This window comes from Colletotrichum navitas (genome assembly GCF_030913465.1).
Source record: "Colletotrichum navitas strain CBS 125086 chromosome Unknown LY79scaffold_4, whole genome shotgun sequence".
In the NCBI taxonomy this organism is placed as follows: domain Eukaryota; kingdom Fungi; phylum Ascomycota; class Sordariomycetes; order Glomerellales; family Glomerellaceae; genus Colletotrichum; species Colletotrichum navitas.
In genome coordinates, this window is record NW_026850550.1 from 791,064 (window position 1) to 807,400 (window position 16,337).

Here is a 16,337-nt window from a genome sequence, read left to right on the forward strand (position 1 = left end):
AGGCCCATTTCCAATTCACACAAGCGTTCTCCTGCCTGCAAAGGGCGAGCCGATGAGACAGATGGATGGTGGCCTTGCCGCTCGGATGAGGGCGCCATATTTGATTTAGAGGACGTAGATACTGAAACAGCAGTGGCCGCGTCCACTGTAGCCTCGATAATACTCAGGTGTTTAGATGCCTATAATGGCTGTGTGGTCTCCTCCCATTTAGTCCCACACCCACCTAGCCCTCTCTCGGTGCACTAAGATACACTTGCAATACTATCCTCAGATTGTCTTCACAGAAGCCTACCCCCCAAAGCCGGCGCCAGTCGCGAACGACATCAAATCCTTGCCGACCCAAAGAATAGCCCGCTGACTGGCTTAACCACGCCTTGTCTGCTCCGACTCGCATCGCCGTTTTGTCGTGCGCTTCTCGCTATTCTGGCACGCTTTTTTCGTTGAGCAATATAGTCGAGTTTGGGGTCAGGGTGTCACCACTACCCGTGCCGTCGTCACGGTTTCTCCGTTAGGCCCTGCACCAAAAACACATCCAAGAGGAGAAAGTCGCCGCAATCAACACCCACTATTACCACCACCACCACCGCCGCCGCTGACAGTCAGGAGAGCCAGTGCACAGCTACCCTGCCCTTGCTATCCTCGACTGACGGCAACTTCCCCACGCACTTTGCTCCTGCTTGTCGGCGCGCACCACGAGCCTCGTCGCTCCTGCCTCGCGTGGTCGCGCTCATGGTTCTTCTTTCCATTTGAGCCCGTCCGTCTTCTTTCCTTCTCTGTCTTTCTTCTTTCCTGTATCTGCCCACGCTATTGCTACAGCTACTAGAACCACTGCCAGAAAATCCGAAGCCATCGACATCTGCGCGCTCCCCACGGCCGAAGTCGATCCGACGTCGCACCCGCAAACCTTCATGAGGCTATCACCGACCGCACCACCGCGACTTGTCCACCTCGCCCGGGAAACATGACCTCCATCCCGAGGCAGGAGCTGCAAGCTCTGGTCAAATTGGTTAACAGCAACCAACTACTCAACCGCCAGCTTTCCAGCATCTGCCAGCTGAACGGCCTCACTAGTAGTGGCGTGAAGGCATCGCTGCAGAGTCGCATTGTGAACGGTAAGTCGCCCCCTGCTCCTTGTGCTCCTTCCCCCTTCTTCGCTGTTTCTTGGTGACTTCTGCCGCTCGCAGACTTCGGTTTTTTTCCCGTCTACTTTGGCTGACTTGTGCCCGTCAGCTATTCAGGAGGCATACAACCTCAATGATGTGACTCGCTTTCAACAAATCCAACGAAGCATCGAAACCACAAGAACAGGTGCATCCTCTTCGCCCGCCTCCCATAAGCAGGGTCGCCCTTCCGCAGCGACTACGCCCGTACCTATGTTGCGGCAAGATCCATACTGGGGAACCTCGCGCAGCGCTCGCCCTGGCGGTCTGAATGCGCACGCTCTGCCCAGTTACGGATCAAGTGGTACGTTGGCCAGAAAACGACTCATCTGCAGACGTCTAATTGCCCGCAGGACCTTCATTCAGGAATAGCCCGTTTTACGAGATACAGTTCCGGGTTGGAGATGTCCGCACTTGCGAAGGTACGTCATGGATCTGCTATCCTTTGGTTGCAAGTCCCAGGAATTAACTAGTATCCAGCCATGACCCAGCACAGGAATATGGTGTCTGTCCCGGTCAGAGCCAGCGAGAACCCAGGAGTCAGCAGAGTTCTCGAAGACAAATCGCTGCGCATCATGGTGTTCTGCGCCGCGGACAATAGCGGAACCCAAGACATTTCCTTCCCCCACCAGTCGGAAATCAAGATCAACGGCAATGAGGTCAAGGCGAACCTGAGAGGCTTGAAGAACAAGCCGGGATCGACAAGGCCAGTCGATATCACAAGCTACCTGCGTCTGAAAAACGACAACCGGAATCTCGTTGAGTTCACTTACGCGCTGACTCAAAAGGTGGGTTTTCTCGACGGCACTGTGGTAGGCATCGCCCTGTCCGGCTGCCCCTTGTTGACATCTCTTCGCTTTGCAGAAATTCTACCTCGTTCTTTACGCTTGCAAAATCACCTCGACTCAGGAATTGGCCGATAAGATCAAGGTCGGGAAGAAGATCCCAAAATATAAGGTCATTGAAGAGAGTAGGTTTGCCCGAGCGAGACCCCCGACCTTTCTACCTTACTAAGAAACAATAGTCAGCAAGAAGGCAGCGGATACGGATATCGTGACCACGTCACAAGTCTTGTCTCTCAAATGTCCTCTCTCCTATATGCGTCTCGATGTTCCGTGCCGTTCTGTCAACTGCTCACACATCCAATGCTTTGACGCAACATCATATCTCCAGCTGCAAGAACAAGGCCCCCAGTGGCTCTGTCCCATTTGCAACAAGTCCGCCCCATTTGAGCAGCTGGCTGTTGATGAGTAGGTTCTGTTCTTAGTTGACTATGACTTTCCAGCTGACTCTCGTTCAAGGTATGTCAGGGACATCCTGGCCAACACGTCCAAGTCTCTTGATCAGGTTACGATCGAGCCTGATGGTCAGTGGCGAGTGAACTCGGCACAAAACGATAGCAAGCCTACCAACGGTGGAAGCGGCCTTCTTGATGATGATGACGACGACGACGATTGGGGCATTGTTGAAGTCAATCCTATCCGCAGCCGCAATTTCGAAACACCCAACCGCTCAGTAGCCAGCACGGCTACTCCCACCACAACAGTCATGTCCCGGGAGAGCTCGGCCATGCCGCGAGGCGTGGCCACAACGAGCGGCAAGCGACTTCATTCGGAGAGAGTAACGATAGATCTGACTCTTTCTGATGACGACGAGGAACCCACCGAACCGCCTCCGAAGAGACAGCAGTTGCAGCAGCCGGGCGTGAACAGTTACACCAACGGCTACAGCAGTGGTCTGCCATACTAGGAAGGATTTATTCTTCTTGGTTTCATCTACTGGGCACGGAGTCTGGGGTCAGTCACCTTGACACGTCGTACATATGCCCAATTAAGGCGGATTTGTGCTCATGTATGCTTTTTTTTACCCAGTTGAGCGTGGGCAGGGATGGATGGATAGCTGTTCAGGCGTTTTAGGGGGCAAAACACATCCCGATATCCATGACGGCCGACTATCAAATGTCATGGAAGCAGGGCGACCGTCAGCTGGCGAGCAGAAGTCTGTCTGTTTAGATGGCGAGGGCTAAAGCATCGCCGGGCTCTAGGAGCAGAAGTCTCTCTATTAGCCATCATTGCGGATATGGACTTCGCATAATCAAATACAATTTCTGCGAAGCTTTTCTTGCCACTTCCCTCCCTCCCTTGTCATACTTTTAGCTCTTGTCAGTACCAAATGTCGACTATCGGCAGGCAATCCAGTGAACTCCAGGGCGGGAGTGGGAACGGGGAGCTGCAGTGTGGACCCTGGAGCTCAACATCAGCTCCACACAATTGTCAATGCAGGTAGGTACGTACCTGACCTCATTCATTCGCTCCATCCGTTCGTCTGTCCTTCGTCTACACCTTTACCTTGGCCTCGCACCCATACGGACTGCCCATTGCGATTTTCCCAAGCAAACTCAGCCTCTTATCAGACCGTCGACACTACGAAAGGAAAATCATCGGCGACAAGCCCATACCCCTTGCGAACTCTCACCGCAGCCTTACTCCATCGCAATCTGCCACCAAGCAATTCCCTAGGCGTACAGACAGTCACCTTGCCTCAAGCTGCCAACGAGAAGCATATCGCCGTTTTCCAGACCACGCAAACAAAACAAAACAACCCGAGAAATCCGAACACGTCTTCAACCATGTCGTTCGAGAGCGTCATGCCGCCGTACAACGCCACGGACCCATCGGCCTCCTTCCTCAACTCTTCGTGCCTGGACTTCCTTCTCATCGAGCTTGTGCCCCTAGCCTTCCGCGTGACAAGGGAGCTCGACGACGACCTTCCTTCGGGCGACGCAGCAAATCGTACGGGCGCAGACGCGCCTTCTAGCGCCGGCGACCGTGCATCGGCAGACGCATTGTCATCTGTGAGCCATACTCCTGGCGGAGGTGTAGCCGGCGGCCCTGCGCCGTCGTCCGCGGAGGGTGCCGCGGGGGGCAGCATGGCGCGGAAGATGGACGAGGACGAGGAGCGTGATGCAGTATTCTACCGCCTTGAGACATTGGGATACCGAGTTGGACAGGGGCTTGTGGAGAGGTGCGTGTAGCTTCCAATGTTGCTCGACGTCTCTCCTGTCTTCAGTTCTCTGCGACTAGAAGCCAAGGGCAAGATGAGGTATCATTTGTTCATGTCAAGGCTTAGCGGCTGACTTGCTGTTGGTTGTTGCAGATTCTCAAGGGACCGGCCGCGGTTCAACGACACGCTCGACGTCATCAAGTTCGTCTGCAAGGACCTTTGGTCGCTGGTGTTTAGGAAACAGGTGGACAACCTCAAGACGAATCATAGAGTAGGTCGTCGCGGCACCTTGGGGCGTCCGGTCAGGAGATACTCCAAGTTTTAAAAACGGTGTGCTGACCATTTCACTATTGTATCAGGGCGTTTATGTGTTGACGGACAACTCGTTCAAACCATTCTCGCGAATGAGCACAGAAACTGGCGGACAAGCCGTTGTTCGGGCACAACCGGTACGTTTCGGTCAAGATCACATACTCAATGTGCCAAATTGCTAACTAACCTTGCCAACAGTTCCTCTGGTTTCCATGCGGGATCGTGCGTGGAGCCCTGGCGGCGTTGGGGATTAACGCCACCGTCCAGGCCGAGACGAACGAGCTGCCGGCCGCCATCTTTCAGATCAAGACACTACCATCCAGTGCATAATACCCAGAAAAGCGAGTTGTTTATCGGGTTTCAGTTGCTGTGGCTTTGGGCACAAGCAAGGGCAGTCACAAAGTTGAACAGGGATGCTGTCGCAAGTCCCGATCAGATGGTGCGATCAATTCGAGTTGATTTCGGAAAGTGTCAAACTCCACTTATAACCCAAGCTCCCTAGTGAGTAGATGGAAACACCGCCGATCGTCGCCATATCCCAAAATTACCGACGCCACTCTCGTACGCACCGCGGAATTACGAGCACTTTGACACTGTCCGCTCGTGTGCTACACATCGTACGAGACCAACAGCATCACCTCACAGCCTAGGAAGAAGAAGAATCGATCAGCCATAATTCTCCCTTGGTTATATTTCATCTATTGCCAATTCTTTCTTGTTTGGCTACATTAGGAAGTTGTTGTCATGATGCTTCCTCGAGAGGGTTCAGGGGGCTGTTGCTGAAACAATTGTACAAAAGGGGGTAATCACTTTTGAGGGGGGTTGTGGGCAAAGTCGACACCCTTCTTGATGTTGCCCTTCAATCCCGCAACAGCGGCCTCCAACAGCTTCTTTTCCTTCTCCGTGATGTTGCCGAGGATGTCAACGGCCTTCTCGGCACCGTTGGGCTACGAAACCGTCAGTATGGACGTTTTTGAAGGAAGGATGGGGATGCAGTTGTGCAACTTACGCCAAGCTCAATGGGAACGGAGAAGAAGTCAACGCCTGTCTTCTCGGCGATCTCCTTGCCGCCGGGCACGCCGGGCAGGTAGACGTAGCTAGGCTCAACAAGACCCTTCTCGCCCTTGACGGCCTTGAGAACCTTCTCGGCGAATCTACCACTGTCAGTCTTAATCTTGACAATGGGCGGATTCTGTTCCTACCTGAAACCGGCATAGGCCATGGAGAGGGTGGCGGAACCAGCGCCGTCCTTGGCCTTGACAACCTCGTCACCGCCGAATTGAACGCGGTTGACGAGAGCGTCGTACTTGTCGTCAGGGATGGAGACAGAGGGCTGGACCTGGCTGAACAGGGGTACAATGGTCTCGCCGGAGTGTCCGCCGATGACTGGCACGTTCAGCTCATGGGGCTTGGACTTGCCCGCAACCTCGGCAACGAAGGTCTCGGCTCTGACGATGTCGAGGGTGGTGACACCAAAGAGGCGCTGAGGGTTGAAGACACCCTTGGCCTTGAGGACCTCGGCGGAAATGGGGACGGTTGAGTTAACGGGGTTGGAAATGACGAGGATGAACGCCTTGGGGGCGACCTCGGCGGCGACCTCGATCAGGCCCTTAACAATACCGGCGTTGATGTTGAAGAGGTCATCGCGAGTCATGCCGGGCTTGCCTGGAGGTGCCCTCTATTAGCACGAAAGTAGCGCAGACAACGGGAGCAGGTGGAACTTACGGGGAATGCCGGCGGGGATTACTATGATGTCAGCATCCTTGAAGGCGGCCTTTGCGCCGTCATCCTTGGGTAGGTAGCCGGTGGTCTTCTGTTTACGGGTATTTTTTATTAGCATGCACCGAGGTGGATGGCGCAATACAGTTGAGACTTTAGACGTACCGCGACGGATGAGATGTGAGAAAGGTCGGCGGCAACACCGGGGGTGTTCACAACATCGTAGAGAGCAAGCTCATCGACAAGAGGAGAGAGCTTGAGGAGGAGGGACAGCGGCTAGAGACGAAGAGTTGTTGGTGAGCCTACGCGAATTGGGTTTCCCTGACAAGGCGGGGTTTGTCTGGTGTCACTGTACCTGTCCAATACCGCCAGAGGCGCCAGCAACAACTGAGAGAAGTCAGAACGAAGCCTTATGCGACGGCCCCGAGAGGGGGGAAAGCATACCGGCCTTGACCATTTTGAAGGTTTTTTATGTATCTTGGGTTGGAGACGGGTAACAGAGGTGGTGGCCTAAAGGGTTCTCGCAGATTAGCGGGGTGGTCATTAGAAAGCTCGCGGGCGGGAGAGCTTGCTCGCTCGGCAAGTCAAGCTCTGGCTTGTGATGGTAGTGCTAGACAATGTTTGGAGCTTGTCTACTGGGAGCTCAGAGGAGGAGTCTCGACACACGTACTTGAAATTTCCCTGTGGTTTTCCAAGGTAATATGGGTAAAATAGGATCGGTTGGGAAGTTGTTGGTCAGTATGAGAAGGAGAGAGAAGAAAAGAGGGAGTGAGGGCGAGGTAGAAGTAGTCTGCGCCAGCTGATACCTTGTCCGGAGGCTGTCGGCGGAGACGAAGGTTCGACCGCGGGGGGGCACATTGCGACGGGATTGCTCCCCCCTCGCCCCGTGGGATCGTCTGTGTCATTGGATGGAGGGGCAAGAAGAGGGGCAACAATGGAGGGGAAAGGGGGCCGATACCAGGGGGGGGGCCAGTGCATGCGCAGAATAGCAACCGCAACTGTATTGCAGAAGGCATGCAGGCGCTGTACTACATCGCGCTGCCATGCGCCGCACCCAGCAAGATCATGCTGCTTGCTGCTTTCCATCTATTCGCTTGCTAGTTTGCCCCGGCCCAGTGCTGTTTTTTGTCTCGGGAGTCGGAAAACGAGTGGTTACGTACAAAGAGGGAGGTACCTTTTCCCTCCCGTAGCCGCACTGGGAATGGCTGTCGCAGACAGCTCCTTGTCGTCATTCAACACTCAGACAAAGAAAAGGCCTATGAGACATGCCCAGCCAGAGGAGACTAGGGACTTATCCCCAAGCAGCTTTCCCCCATCTTTCCCACCTCCAACCCGGGTACCTAGGTAGACAGGCGTCTCTGACGAAGCTAAGTCGGAGTTAACCTTCATCAGGTCACCCCCGCCCCCCCCCCCCCCCCAAAAATCCCCCATTCCCCCTCATCCATTTCGCCATTTCCCCCAGCCTGACACATGTGAGAAAGCCGGACACCAAATAGCTTAGCACGGTGCCACGGCAGAATCGCCAGCGAGAAGCCTGTTCTCGTCCATCCATGTTGCTCCCGTCAACTCCCGGGGAATTGGCCAACACGTTCCGATGTCTTCCTGCTTAGGACGTCTTGTCCCGAGCGCAGGGGGGGAGCTCTGTGCTATGTATAGCCAAAACCCGGGTGCGGTAGAAACAAAACGTATCCATACAAGATGCCACCGTATCAAGGCCAGGACCCCATCGTCCGGTGAACCTGTGACTTGCATCATTTCACCATCCTCGACTATGAGACAATACGAGCGACGTATCACGTTTACTATATCTTGAGAGAATAAACTCCCTGGTATCAACACATTTCTTCGATTGCTAAATACAATACTCAGTCAAGTAACAATTGCCTGTTTCTTGTGCATCGTTTACTTTGTATTAAAGTACGTACCCTGCCTGTCAAGGCAATTGATCACGCCCGACTGGCCGTGTTGCCCCGCCATGTTGCAGTACCTATTACCTACCTACTTGCTAAAGGGACCACCGGGTTATAGAGCCTGGGCAACATGAAAAAAAGTATCGAAGTTGGCGAAGATTTACCCCGCGAAACGGGCTCAATCAAAACCCGTCCAGATCCAACAGCACTTGCCAGATAATCTGTCACCGAACAGCAGGCTCAGCTTCGTCATTGTCAGGGACGCCGGATGGTCAAAGCCGAGCCACCCGTCAACATTCCGGTGCTTGCCTATGGTTCCGAGGTTCATCTATGAATCCCTCCCGAGCACAGTCGGGCAACTTCGGGTGACAACTGCTGGCCACGGCACTGCGAACAACGCACGCCGCACTCTGCCTATTACGTCGCCATGTTTTATCATAGCCAATCCACTATTCCCTCCAAGACTTTCTCCTTGGTTGAGGAACATCATCACTATAGCGTACGCCGTTGAGGCACAATGCCTCGCTGACCTTCACGGTGAGAGAGGGAGAAAAGAGTCTCTCCTTGCGAGCAATGAAACCAGTCCCAGTCGTTATTTTTGGCCTTTTGACTCAAGCTTTTGATTTGTTTCCGCCTGTGTCCCTCAAAAAGGTATTCTATTTGCTCGACGTAACGCCCAAACCAAGCCTTTCCCGTCCGCTAAACAGCATGACAACATGTTTATGCCTCAGTCTCGGTGTCGGCCTTCTTGGCCTTGTTGCCGCGGGGCTTCTTCTCGGGGGTGGGCTTCACGGGGCGCTGGGCGCGGCGGATGGCGGAGACACGCTGGACGGCGGCCTCGCGGAGGTCGGCACGATAGCCGCCGGCAGCAGCCTGGCGGGCGACGGCGGAGTAGGTCCTATTTTTTCCTCGTTAACACCTCGTCCTCCATCCCTGGTCATGTGGTAGTGTCCATGCCGAGGAACGACATGGGGCCGGGTCCCAACTCACTTGCGCGCAGACTTGTTGCCGCCGTATGTGACCTCAGTGAGGCTCTTGGCGGGCTTGTTGCCGTTCTTCTGGTTCTTGCTGATCACCTTGACACCGCCCTTCTCGTTGGGGACAACGCCGATGGCCTAATCATCGCTCCTGTCAGTGACTGTTGTTCGAGATCGTTGGTTCGTTCGCATGTGTAGGGTGTCGGGTTCGCGACTGAGGGTGCGAGTGTATGTACCTTGTCGTTGACGAAGCCAGCGTACTGCATCGATGGTTAGCCAAACCGCCATGGTCCCCGTCGTTCGTTTCCACGGTTGGGCCTTTGACATACCTTGCGGGAGTGCTTGTTGACCAAGTTAAGGGGGTCGCGGGAGAGCTGGAGACCGCCGGCATCGTTGCGGTTGACCAGGAACGCATTCTGGCTGCCTGTGTGTCGAGAGAAACGAGAGCTGGTGAGCAATGGTTGTCCTCATTTTCTTTTTTTTTTCCTTCTTCTTTCCGCGAGAGTTCTGTACTACACGCGCAGCCGGACGTCGGAATGCAACTTACGGACGACCTCCCAGATCAGGTCCGAGGAAACGTTGGGCAGAGTGGCGGCCATTTTGACTGATTTGAGGGATCACGGAATGGTTGATGAATACCTTCACGATTCTCTGTTCGCTCCTTCTGGGTGTTCGTAGCAGAATTCAATGTGTGGGCTATCGCTTAGGTATCGGTTTGTGGACTAGCGCAATACGGGTCCACTTATCTTATCGTAGCGCCACGTCCGACACCCCTCCGGGGCACAAAAGCCCTCCTCGGCGGGCCGGCACGGTTGTGGCTGGTGATGGCGGTGCATTCTACGAAACCCCCTGTTATTCCTTGTCGACATCATCACAACTGAACCGACAGTGTGACGACTTGTCAGCCGAGGGCTTACTTGGATCATGCTTTTGTTGTGTCCTCGTGCTTTTTGGAGACATGGCTTGCCTCAAGAGGGTTCGACAAACTTTGACAAGTCAACCGCACGAGGCCTCTCCCTGATAGTGAGTCGATGTCGGAGTCTGGTCAACCTCTTGGCATGCTTTCTTCCGTCAATGGCTCTGTTCTAATTTCGATTTGGTCTTGCTATAATCTTCGAGTCGGTTGTGGCTGGTGTGTCGTGGAAGCAACCCTTCTCCTCCCATCAATGCTTGTTTGGTCAGAGTGGCGTGGCCATCATAACACCCAGCGAGCCAGCTAACAGGGCCAGCAACTTCACACATCGCCTGGCACTATATTTCTGAAACCTCTTTCAATATGTGTGTGTGAATTTATAAAGAATAGCACTGTGAGACGTTAGTAACCATGTGATCGAGAGTGTGCCGAGATAAACTTGACTATTCCCATCGTACAACATTTTTCCGAGAACACAATACCATGTCTGGAACGTAGTACATGGCCTGGGCAGAGATATGAGCATCAACCCAGAACACACCAGCCCCCATATACGGGTATCTTCGTGACGTTTCATCAAGGTCTGTGATATAAGACGTCAAGGACGCCTAAGCATTGTGGTTCAAGACATTCAGTGATGTATTTGGCACAGATACATGCATCCAAGACGACCCCCATAGACCTTTTTGACTCCATCCTTGTATTCTACGCCTTGATCAAACTACAATACGTACGGGGCAATGAAAGGATTAGACACCGGGTTTTACATCCAAAACATCACCCTTGGTAAGCATCGAGATACCCATCCACAGTTACAGCTGCATCGTAACACCTGGGAACAAGCCTTACTGCTTGGTGCTCTAAAAATACAAAGTACTTGTAAGCCTACGTCGAGGATGGTGCAGCATTGGCAACCAGTATGCGTATCACGCATCACTATCATACAACCATATGTAGCGACTGCCGACATCGAAAAATGTTAAACAAAACGACGTTTGAGTGCTATGTAATCTAAGTTCATATCGGTTCCGCAAGGTTTCCTGAGTTTTGCCATATGGTTGGCGATCGTAATAGAAACTGGTCTTCAAAGAGTGCATGTCCTACTGTATTGGAACTCTCCAATTTCCCAAAACATCAAGAACGGTTCCCAGTATTGATTATTGTATTGCTAACAAATGCGCTACCTGCCATGTAGGCGGACGGCCCTTCGAGACAAGCAGATCTGAACATGTGTATGTAGATAGATACCTCTGACTTCCAGGAGAGTTGAGGGTGGATTTCCACTCGTTGACATAGATTTGCAATGAACAGGATGTATGTCACATGGCTATAGCACCTCCTTGGACAGGACGTCAGCGGTGATGGGTGTACATCATCGTAGCTTGGGAGAACCTGGTGTATCGCAGCTTTGATTGCAAAGTCCCAGCCCTGAATGCATGATACTATAATCTGAAAGCAAGTTTTAGTCAATAAACAATGGGAACTGAGGGAGTTAAGATCAAGCTATTGTATGCTTGGTCACCACATAGCTTCAGACATAGCACGAACGACATCAAAAAGTACAATCGCAGGCAACTATACAGATATCAACCCTCTGCTGTTCTTTACTGTATACTATAAAGAAACACAGCATAAGGGGTTCGCAAGCGTCGTACATTTTTAGAGTCTAGTTTATGAACGGCAGAGCGCCAGGAAGAGTATAGCAAAAAATTAGCATATACACCAGAGTCAACTACATGACCTCCTGGTGGGAGCATGTTGTCTATGTCTCCAACCGTCATTCAACGGAAACACCTCAACGGTCAGCGGCAACATAGCTCTCCGCTGAATGGGAAAAAATTTGGTGTAATGGTCATAGCGAGCTCCTCGAGAATACACGTCAGTCACCACTCTTCTCTCTGCCTACACCCAGGCTGACAATCCAACTCTTGATTAACGATTGCATATGCTCATGCGGTTTCGGGGAAGATTGACACCCTGTCAATCTCAAACTGTGCAGCGATACACACCCCATTCATACCCGAAAAGTGACAGCTTTTCAACCAAGGTGCCCCCGAGATTCTCACGTTGATGCAACTGAACGTCGCCACACAAGAAAACATCTGTGTATCAGAATGGACAGACAAGTGCTATTGCAAACTCACGGCTTATATACAATCCGGGCACTTCCGGGCAAAGCCACAGAGAATCGAGTCCGGTCTGTTTCCTCAACCCGTCATTGTGAGATCGTCTAGACGAAGCTGGGCCGTCGCCGCTTGTGCCAGGAGATGTTGGTTATCCAAACTCCACTGTAAAGTTCGGCACGGAAATCTTCTGGAAGGAGGTGTTTTGAAAAAGACAGAGGCTGAGACAGCGGTGTGCAGTCTTGCGCAGGCACTGAGCACGAAGCGAAATAGTATTCGACCCGGAGGCGTCGGCAGTGATGGCAAGAGATTGACGGAAGGTTACCTGCCTCTGTCGGAGCTGGACGAAGATAGGTATCCTAGCTGCGGGCGGCGCCCCACCTTGGCTGCGAGGTCTCCCAAACCGCCCGGGCACTATGTCGTAATCAGCTTTGGGATCTTCACAACCCATATTGACTTTTGAGTCGCTGGTGCGTTGTCCATCGCCGCTCGCGGCAGTCCTCCCGCGTGGGGTGCTCAGCGTGGGCCTGGAGCCTAGCGACGTTTGTTAGGAGTGCCGGTGATATCCCGGGCGTTGAAACCTATCTCCTTTGGGCATCCGGAGAAAACCCGCGGCCCGTGCATGCCCAGGGAATCGCCGTCGAAGGAGCAGCTTACGTGATACGAGGCGGTTGGTTCGTTCCATTCCAGCGGCCTCCCTTGCAGCAGCAGCATGCGGCACCCGATGCCGTTAATGGCCTTGCGCCCGCCCCACCCTTACGTACCGTACCGCCTTCTCAGTTGTGAACAAGGCATGGTAAATGAAAGTGAAACCCCCAAGCCCAGGCGCGCACCTGCGCCTGTACCTGTAGGACCAAACGGAAATACAGGACCGCTGACAGCCCGAGAGGCCTGCGCCTAGGTACCCAGGTACCTAATTGCGACAATCACAAGGCCAGGCAACTCCTAAACGGCCCCGAGAGCCATGCGCACTTATGCAGCCGCTTTCCCCCCTCAATTATCCCACAGCCGGCCAGCGTTCGTCATCTCGTTTCCCTTCCTGCAACACCACTTTACCCTTCCTTTCCTGCAAATAGTCAAACACGACCGGCGCCCGACCACCTGCAGGTCTCGATATGATTGCTTAAACCCACCGAACGGCAGTCTCTGACCGTTTCGACTTGCCCCCCACTGAATTTTCGGTTAACCCAAGACGTCTTTCCTTGTCGTTTCCTTACCTCGTGCCATTCGTCTTACACCGCGGCCACATCGTCGTCGCATTTTAGCAGACCGGGAGGGATCCCAGCTCGACGCAGCTAAGCATCGCCCAACACCAACACAACCAGCGCATCAAATCACGTTGGACCAGAACCACAACTTCACCACACCGACACCGCCTCATTGACCGACCGACTGACCGCCAAGATGGCTTACCTCTTGTACTCGGTCTCCTTCCTCCTCCTCGTTACCGCCACGGCTCTCTACTTCACCCGCTCCTACTGGCTCCCTCACCTCCCCGACCTTCCGTTCCCCGGCCGCGAATACATCTACTCGCGGCTTCCTTCGAGCTTCGCTGGCGACATGGATGCCGGCCTCTCGAGCTCCACCTTTGACCTCGCGGCCAACGTCGAGTCGGGCGATGCCCGCGCCGGCCTCGACGACCGGTCCAAGGCCGAGATCCTCAAGATCATGAAGAAGCGCCGCCTGAAGTTTGACGATGCCCGCAGGGTTTACATGCAGCAGCGCTTCAAGGCAAATGGCATCGGACCCGACGGGCGCCCGCTGGACCCCAAGGCCGTGACCTTCAGCTAAATGCGCCAGGACGAGGTGCTGCCAAGGGGAAGGGGCTGCTCGGATGGGCCGGAGGTAACCATCCCGAGCCGCGCTGCGTGGGCCGCCTTGATGCGCCCCATTTTGAAGCGCAGGACGAGAGGGATAAGAGATATCCGAGGGACGAAGGGATCCCTCACGGCTGAAAATACCACGTCGGTTATATATCACGATACTTGATGTTCGCTGGCCGCACAACCTTACTGGCACCCACCGAACTATTACATGTCAATACCGACACCAACTACTTTCCTTGCTTTGTCATTGCGCCGATATCCCGCGTGTTCTTGGAGAAATTAGGCGTTGTAGCGTTGATTTCCTATGTTTTGGGCTCTTCTTACTTGGAAGCACATTTAAGGGGGAGGGGGTAATGGACGAGAGAATGGGTGTGTGCGCGGTATGCTTCGCATCGCCCGCGGCACCGTTTCGAGGTGGCTTTCTTCCACGTAGAGCGCTTGCGATTCGAGGCTTCAATATTACACTCAGTTCTTGTTCTCGTTCCAGATCCCTTGCCGTCATCTCGTCGAGAAACGGCTCCACCGGTAACTCGTATGTCTCTCAACCCGTGCAGCACCAGGTCGGAGCGCCACTCGCGTTGACGACCTCGTCGTACTTCATGTCAAATTTTGTATTAGTGTCGCGAGCTCTTCGTGACGGAGGCCGGATATGAGTAGCTATTACCTTTGTGTCTCATCCGCGAGGACGGCGTATCGAATCGTCTCATCTTGGGGCTGTCCCGTCATATGCAACCCCCATTTCCTACAGCATCAACATGTGCCGGTTTCTATGTACAATCGAACGCCTAGCAATATCCAGGCATTACAAGAAGGCGAGCCAGCGGGTCCAGCAACGACCGCTGCTGGCTGCCAGGTAAGTGACTAGTGTGCCACATGGGGTCACGCAAGACGACCAGTGGTGGCAACAGGCGCGACCGTCTTCAGTTCTTCTTCTTGGCCTCGGCGACGACGTACTGACGGTCCTCGGTGCCCTCGACCTCCCTCTGGATGTCCTCCATCTCCTTCATGTTAGACTCCCACGTCTCCCGAGACATCTTGGTCTTCTTGTTGAACCAGGCGAGGTCGGGCTTGCGGTAGCTGCCCCCAAGGCGGTCCCAAAGCGTCGTGAACTGGCCGTAGTTGTAGCTGTATTACATGTCATCAGCCTACTGCTCCGTGCACTCGTCGGAAGGCGGGTTGGGGCTCACTTGAAGTATAGGTGGTGGGCCGTATGGCACGCGGAGCCGTTGATGATGGGGTTGTCAGTGATGTACTCACCGTCGTGGATAAGGATGGTCCAGAAGTTGATGAAGACGAACAGAGCCACGTAGGCCAGTTTGTTGAGGGGGAACAACATAGGGTAGATGTGGTAGGGGACGGACTGGACAAAGCCATCGAGCGGATGGAAGGCGTGGCTGGCGTACGGAGAGGGCACGATCCACTTGTGGTGCGGTTTGTGGAGGTGCTTGTAGACGAGTGGGAGGTGCAGCCAGCGGTGAAGCCAGTAGATGCAAAGGTCGGTGAAGAGGATGAAGAGTGGGAATTGCGCCCAGTCATACCAGCGTCCCGGGCCGTCCTCGGTAGCGTCGTAAAGCTTACAGAAGCCGCGGATCTCGGCGACGAAGGTGAGGGCGGTGCAGACGGCCATGATGGGCATGGCTTTGTTGGCCTGCTTCATCTCGAGGCGGATCTGGTTTTTGAGGAACTTGGGGTGGTTGAAGGTCTTCTTGTCAAAGATGAATATGTACGAGAGGGTCGCGAAGACGAAGTAGTTGAGAAGCCCAAAGATCCTGGACATTACTGTGTTAGTGACTGGTTGGATGGCTAGACAGAGCGAGACGACCCCTCCGCCGTATTTTGTCCGCATGAGACATACCAGGTGATGAGGAAAAGGGAAGTGAACTGGCGAAATATGTTGTCCCGAGGCCAAGCGCTCATGTATGCCGCTTCGGAGGGCTCCAAGTAGAGCATGTACGTCGAGGGTTTGTACTTCCATGCCGAAAATGGTAGGGCTGTAGCGTTTACGGTGTGGTGAGGGAAGTCATACGGAGCAGCATGTGCAGGTAGGAGAGCAGCGAAGAATTTGTCGCCGACGAAGGTGTCGACGACCTCGAGAGCAACGTCCATGACGACTTGGACCAAAGAGGGACGGACTTGAGTATCAAAGGGTCTGCTTGCCACGGATGACGGTGACAGAGCAGGAAAGCAACAGAAGAGAGGGAAAGCCGGGGCCTTAGCAGGGAAAAGAGCGGCGTAGGGCGGGTTTTCGAGTCGACGCAGTTGCACGAAGCTGCAGAGGATCGCAGCTGGGGTAGCTCGGGAATGCCTGATCTCATCCAACGTCGAGAAGGAATTCCGATGTAGAGCACAAGGAAGCCGTTGTCTGGTTGCAGCAGGCCGCGGGAACCTGTTCTC

General features: G+C 53.9%; 7 protein-coding genes across 7 annotated transcripts; 4 read left to right on the forward strand and 3 right to left on the reverse strand.

The window, feature by feature from the left end:
• Nucleotides 1-487: 487 nt before the first annotated feature.
• LY79DRAFT_689323 (MIZ/SP-RING zinc finger protein) lies at nt 488-2,909 on the forward strand (the record flags this gene model as incomplete). Its single annotated transcript, XM_060564711.1, has 7 exons — nt 488-1,112; nt 1,231-1,461; nt 1,514-1,582; nt 1,641-1,948; nt 2,025-2,130; nt 2,185-2,410; nt 2,462-2,909. The coding sequence occupies exons 1-7, from the start codon at nt 962-964 to the stop codon at nt 2,907-2,909; spliced, it is 1,539 nt and encodes a 512-aa protein (XP_060419440.1). The 5' UTR covers nt 488-961.
• An 880-nt stretch (nt 2,910-3,789) lies between these two features.
• On the forward strand, nt 3,790-4,805 carry LY79DRAFT_665901 (transporter particle component; the record flags this gene model as incomplete). The annotated part of the gene is made up of 4 exons (XM_060563136.1): nt 3,790-4,184; nt 4,317-4,434; nt 4,523-4,612; nt 4,674-4,805. 4 exons carry the CDS (start codon nt 3,790-3,792, stop codon nt 4,803-4,805), a joined length of 735 nt encoding a protein of 244 aa, XP_060419441.1.
• A 476-nt stretch (nt 4,806-5,281) lies between these two features.
• On the reverse strand, nt 5,282-6,651 carry LY79DRAFT_586745 (malate dehydrogenase; the record flags this gene model as incomplete). Its single annotated transcript, XM_060560687.1, has 7 exons — nt 5,282-5,422; nt 5,485-5,629; nt 5,678-6,140; nt 6,201-6,288; nt 6,360-6,470; nt 6,550-6,581; nt 6,639-6,651. 7 exons carry the CDS (start codon nt 6,649-6,651, stop codon nt 5,282-5,284), a joined length of 993 nt encoding a protein of 330 aa, XP_060419442.1.
• Nucleotides 6,652-8,824: 2,173 nt separating this feature from the next.
• LY79DRAFT_665903 (ribosomal L28e family protein) lies at nt 8,825-9,680 on the reverse strand (the record flags this gene model as incomplete). Its single annotated transcript, XM_060563137.1, has 5 exons — nt 8,825-9,002; nt 9,095-9,219; nt 9,318-9,341; nt 9,411-9,505; nt 9,629-9,680. The coding sequence occupies 5 exons, from the start codon at nt 9,678-9,680 to the stop codon at nt 8,825-8,827; spliced, it is 474 nt and encodes a 157-aa protein (XP_060419443.1).
• Nucleotides 9,681-11,627: 1,947 nt separating this feature from the next.
• LY79DRAFT_538155 (uncharacterized protein) lies at nt 11,628-12,742 on the forward strand. The gene has a single exon (XM_060556714.1). It carries the CDS (start codon nt 12,065-12,067, stop codon nt 12,578-12,580), a length of 516 nt encoding a protein of 171 aa, XP_060419444.1. The 5' UTR covers nt 11,628-12,064; the 3' UTR covers nt 12,581-12,742.
• Nucleotides 12,743-13,521: 779 nt separating this feature from the next.
• On the forward strand, nt 13,522-13,908 carry LY79DRAFT_665904 (uncharacterized protein; the record flags this gene model as incomplete). Its single annotated transcript, XM_060563138.1, has 1 exon — nt 13,522-13,908. One exon carries the CDS (start codon nt 13,522-13,524, stop codon nt 13,906-13,908), a length of 387 nt encoding a protein of 128 aa, XP_060419445.1.
• Nucleotides 13,909-14,863: 955 nt separating this feature from the next.
• LY79DRAFT_506093 (fatty acid hydroxylase superfamily protein) lies at nt 14,864-16,049 on the reverse strand (the record flags this gene model as incomplete). Its single annotated transcript, XM_060553684.1, has 3 exons — nt 14,864-15,068; nt 15,131-15,712; nt 15,799-16,049. 3 exons carry the CDS (start codon nt 16,047-16,049, stop codon nt 14,864-14,866), a joined length of 1,038 nt encoding a protein of 345 aa, XP_060419446.1.
• Between the last annotated feature and the right edge of the window lie 288 nt (nt 16,050-16,337).

What these genes read in the sequence shown, in the direction of transcription:
- LY79DRAFT_538155 (XM_060556714.1), top strand. Translation starts at nt 12,065, where the DNA reads ATGCAACTGAACGTCGCCACACAAGAAAACATCTGTGTATCAGAATGG.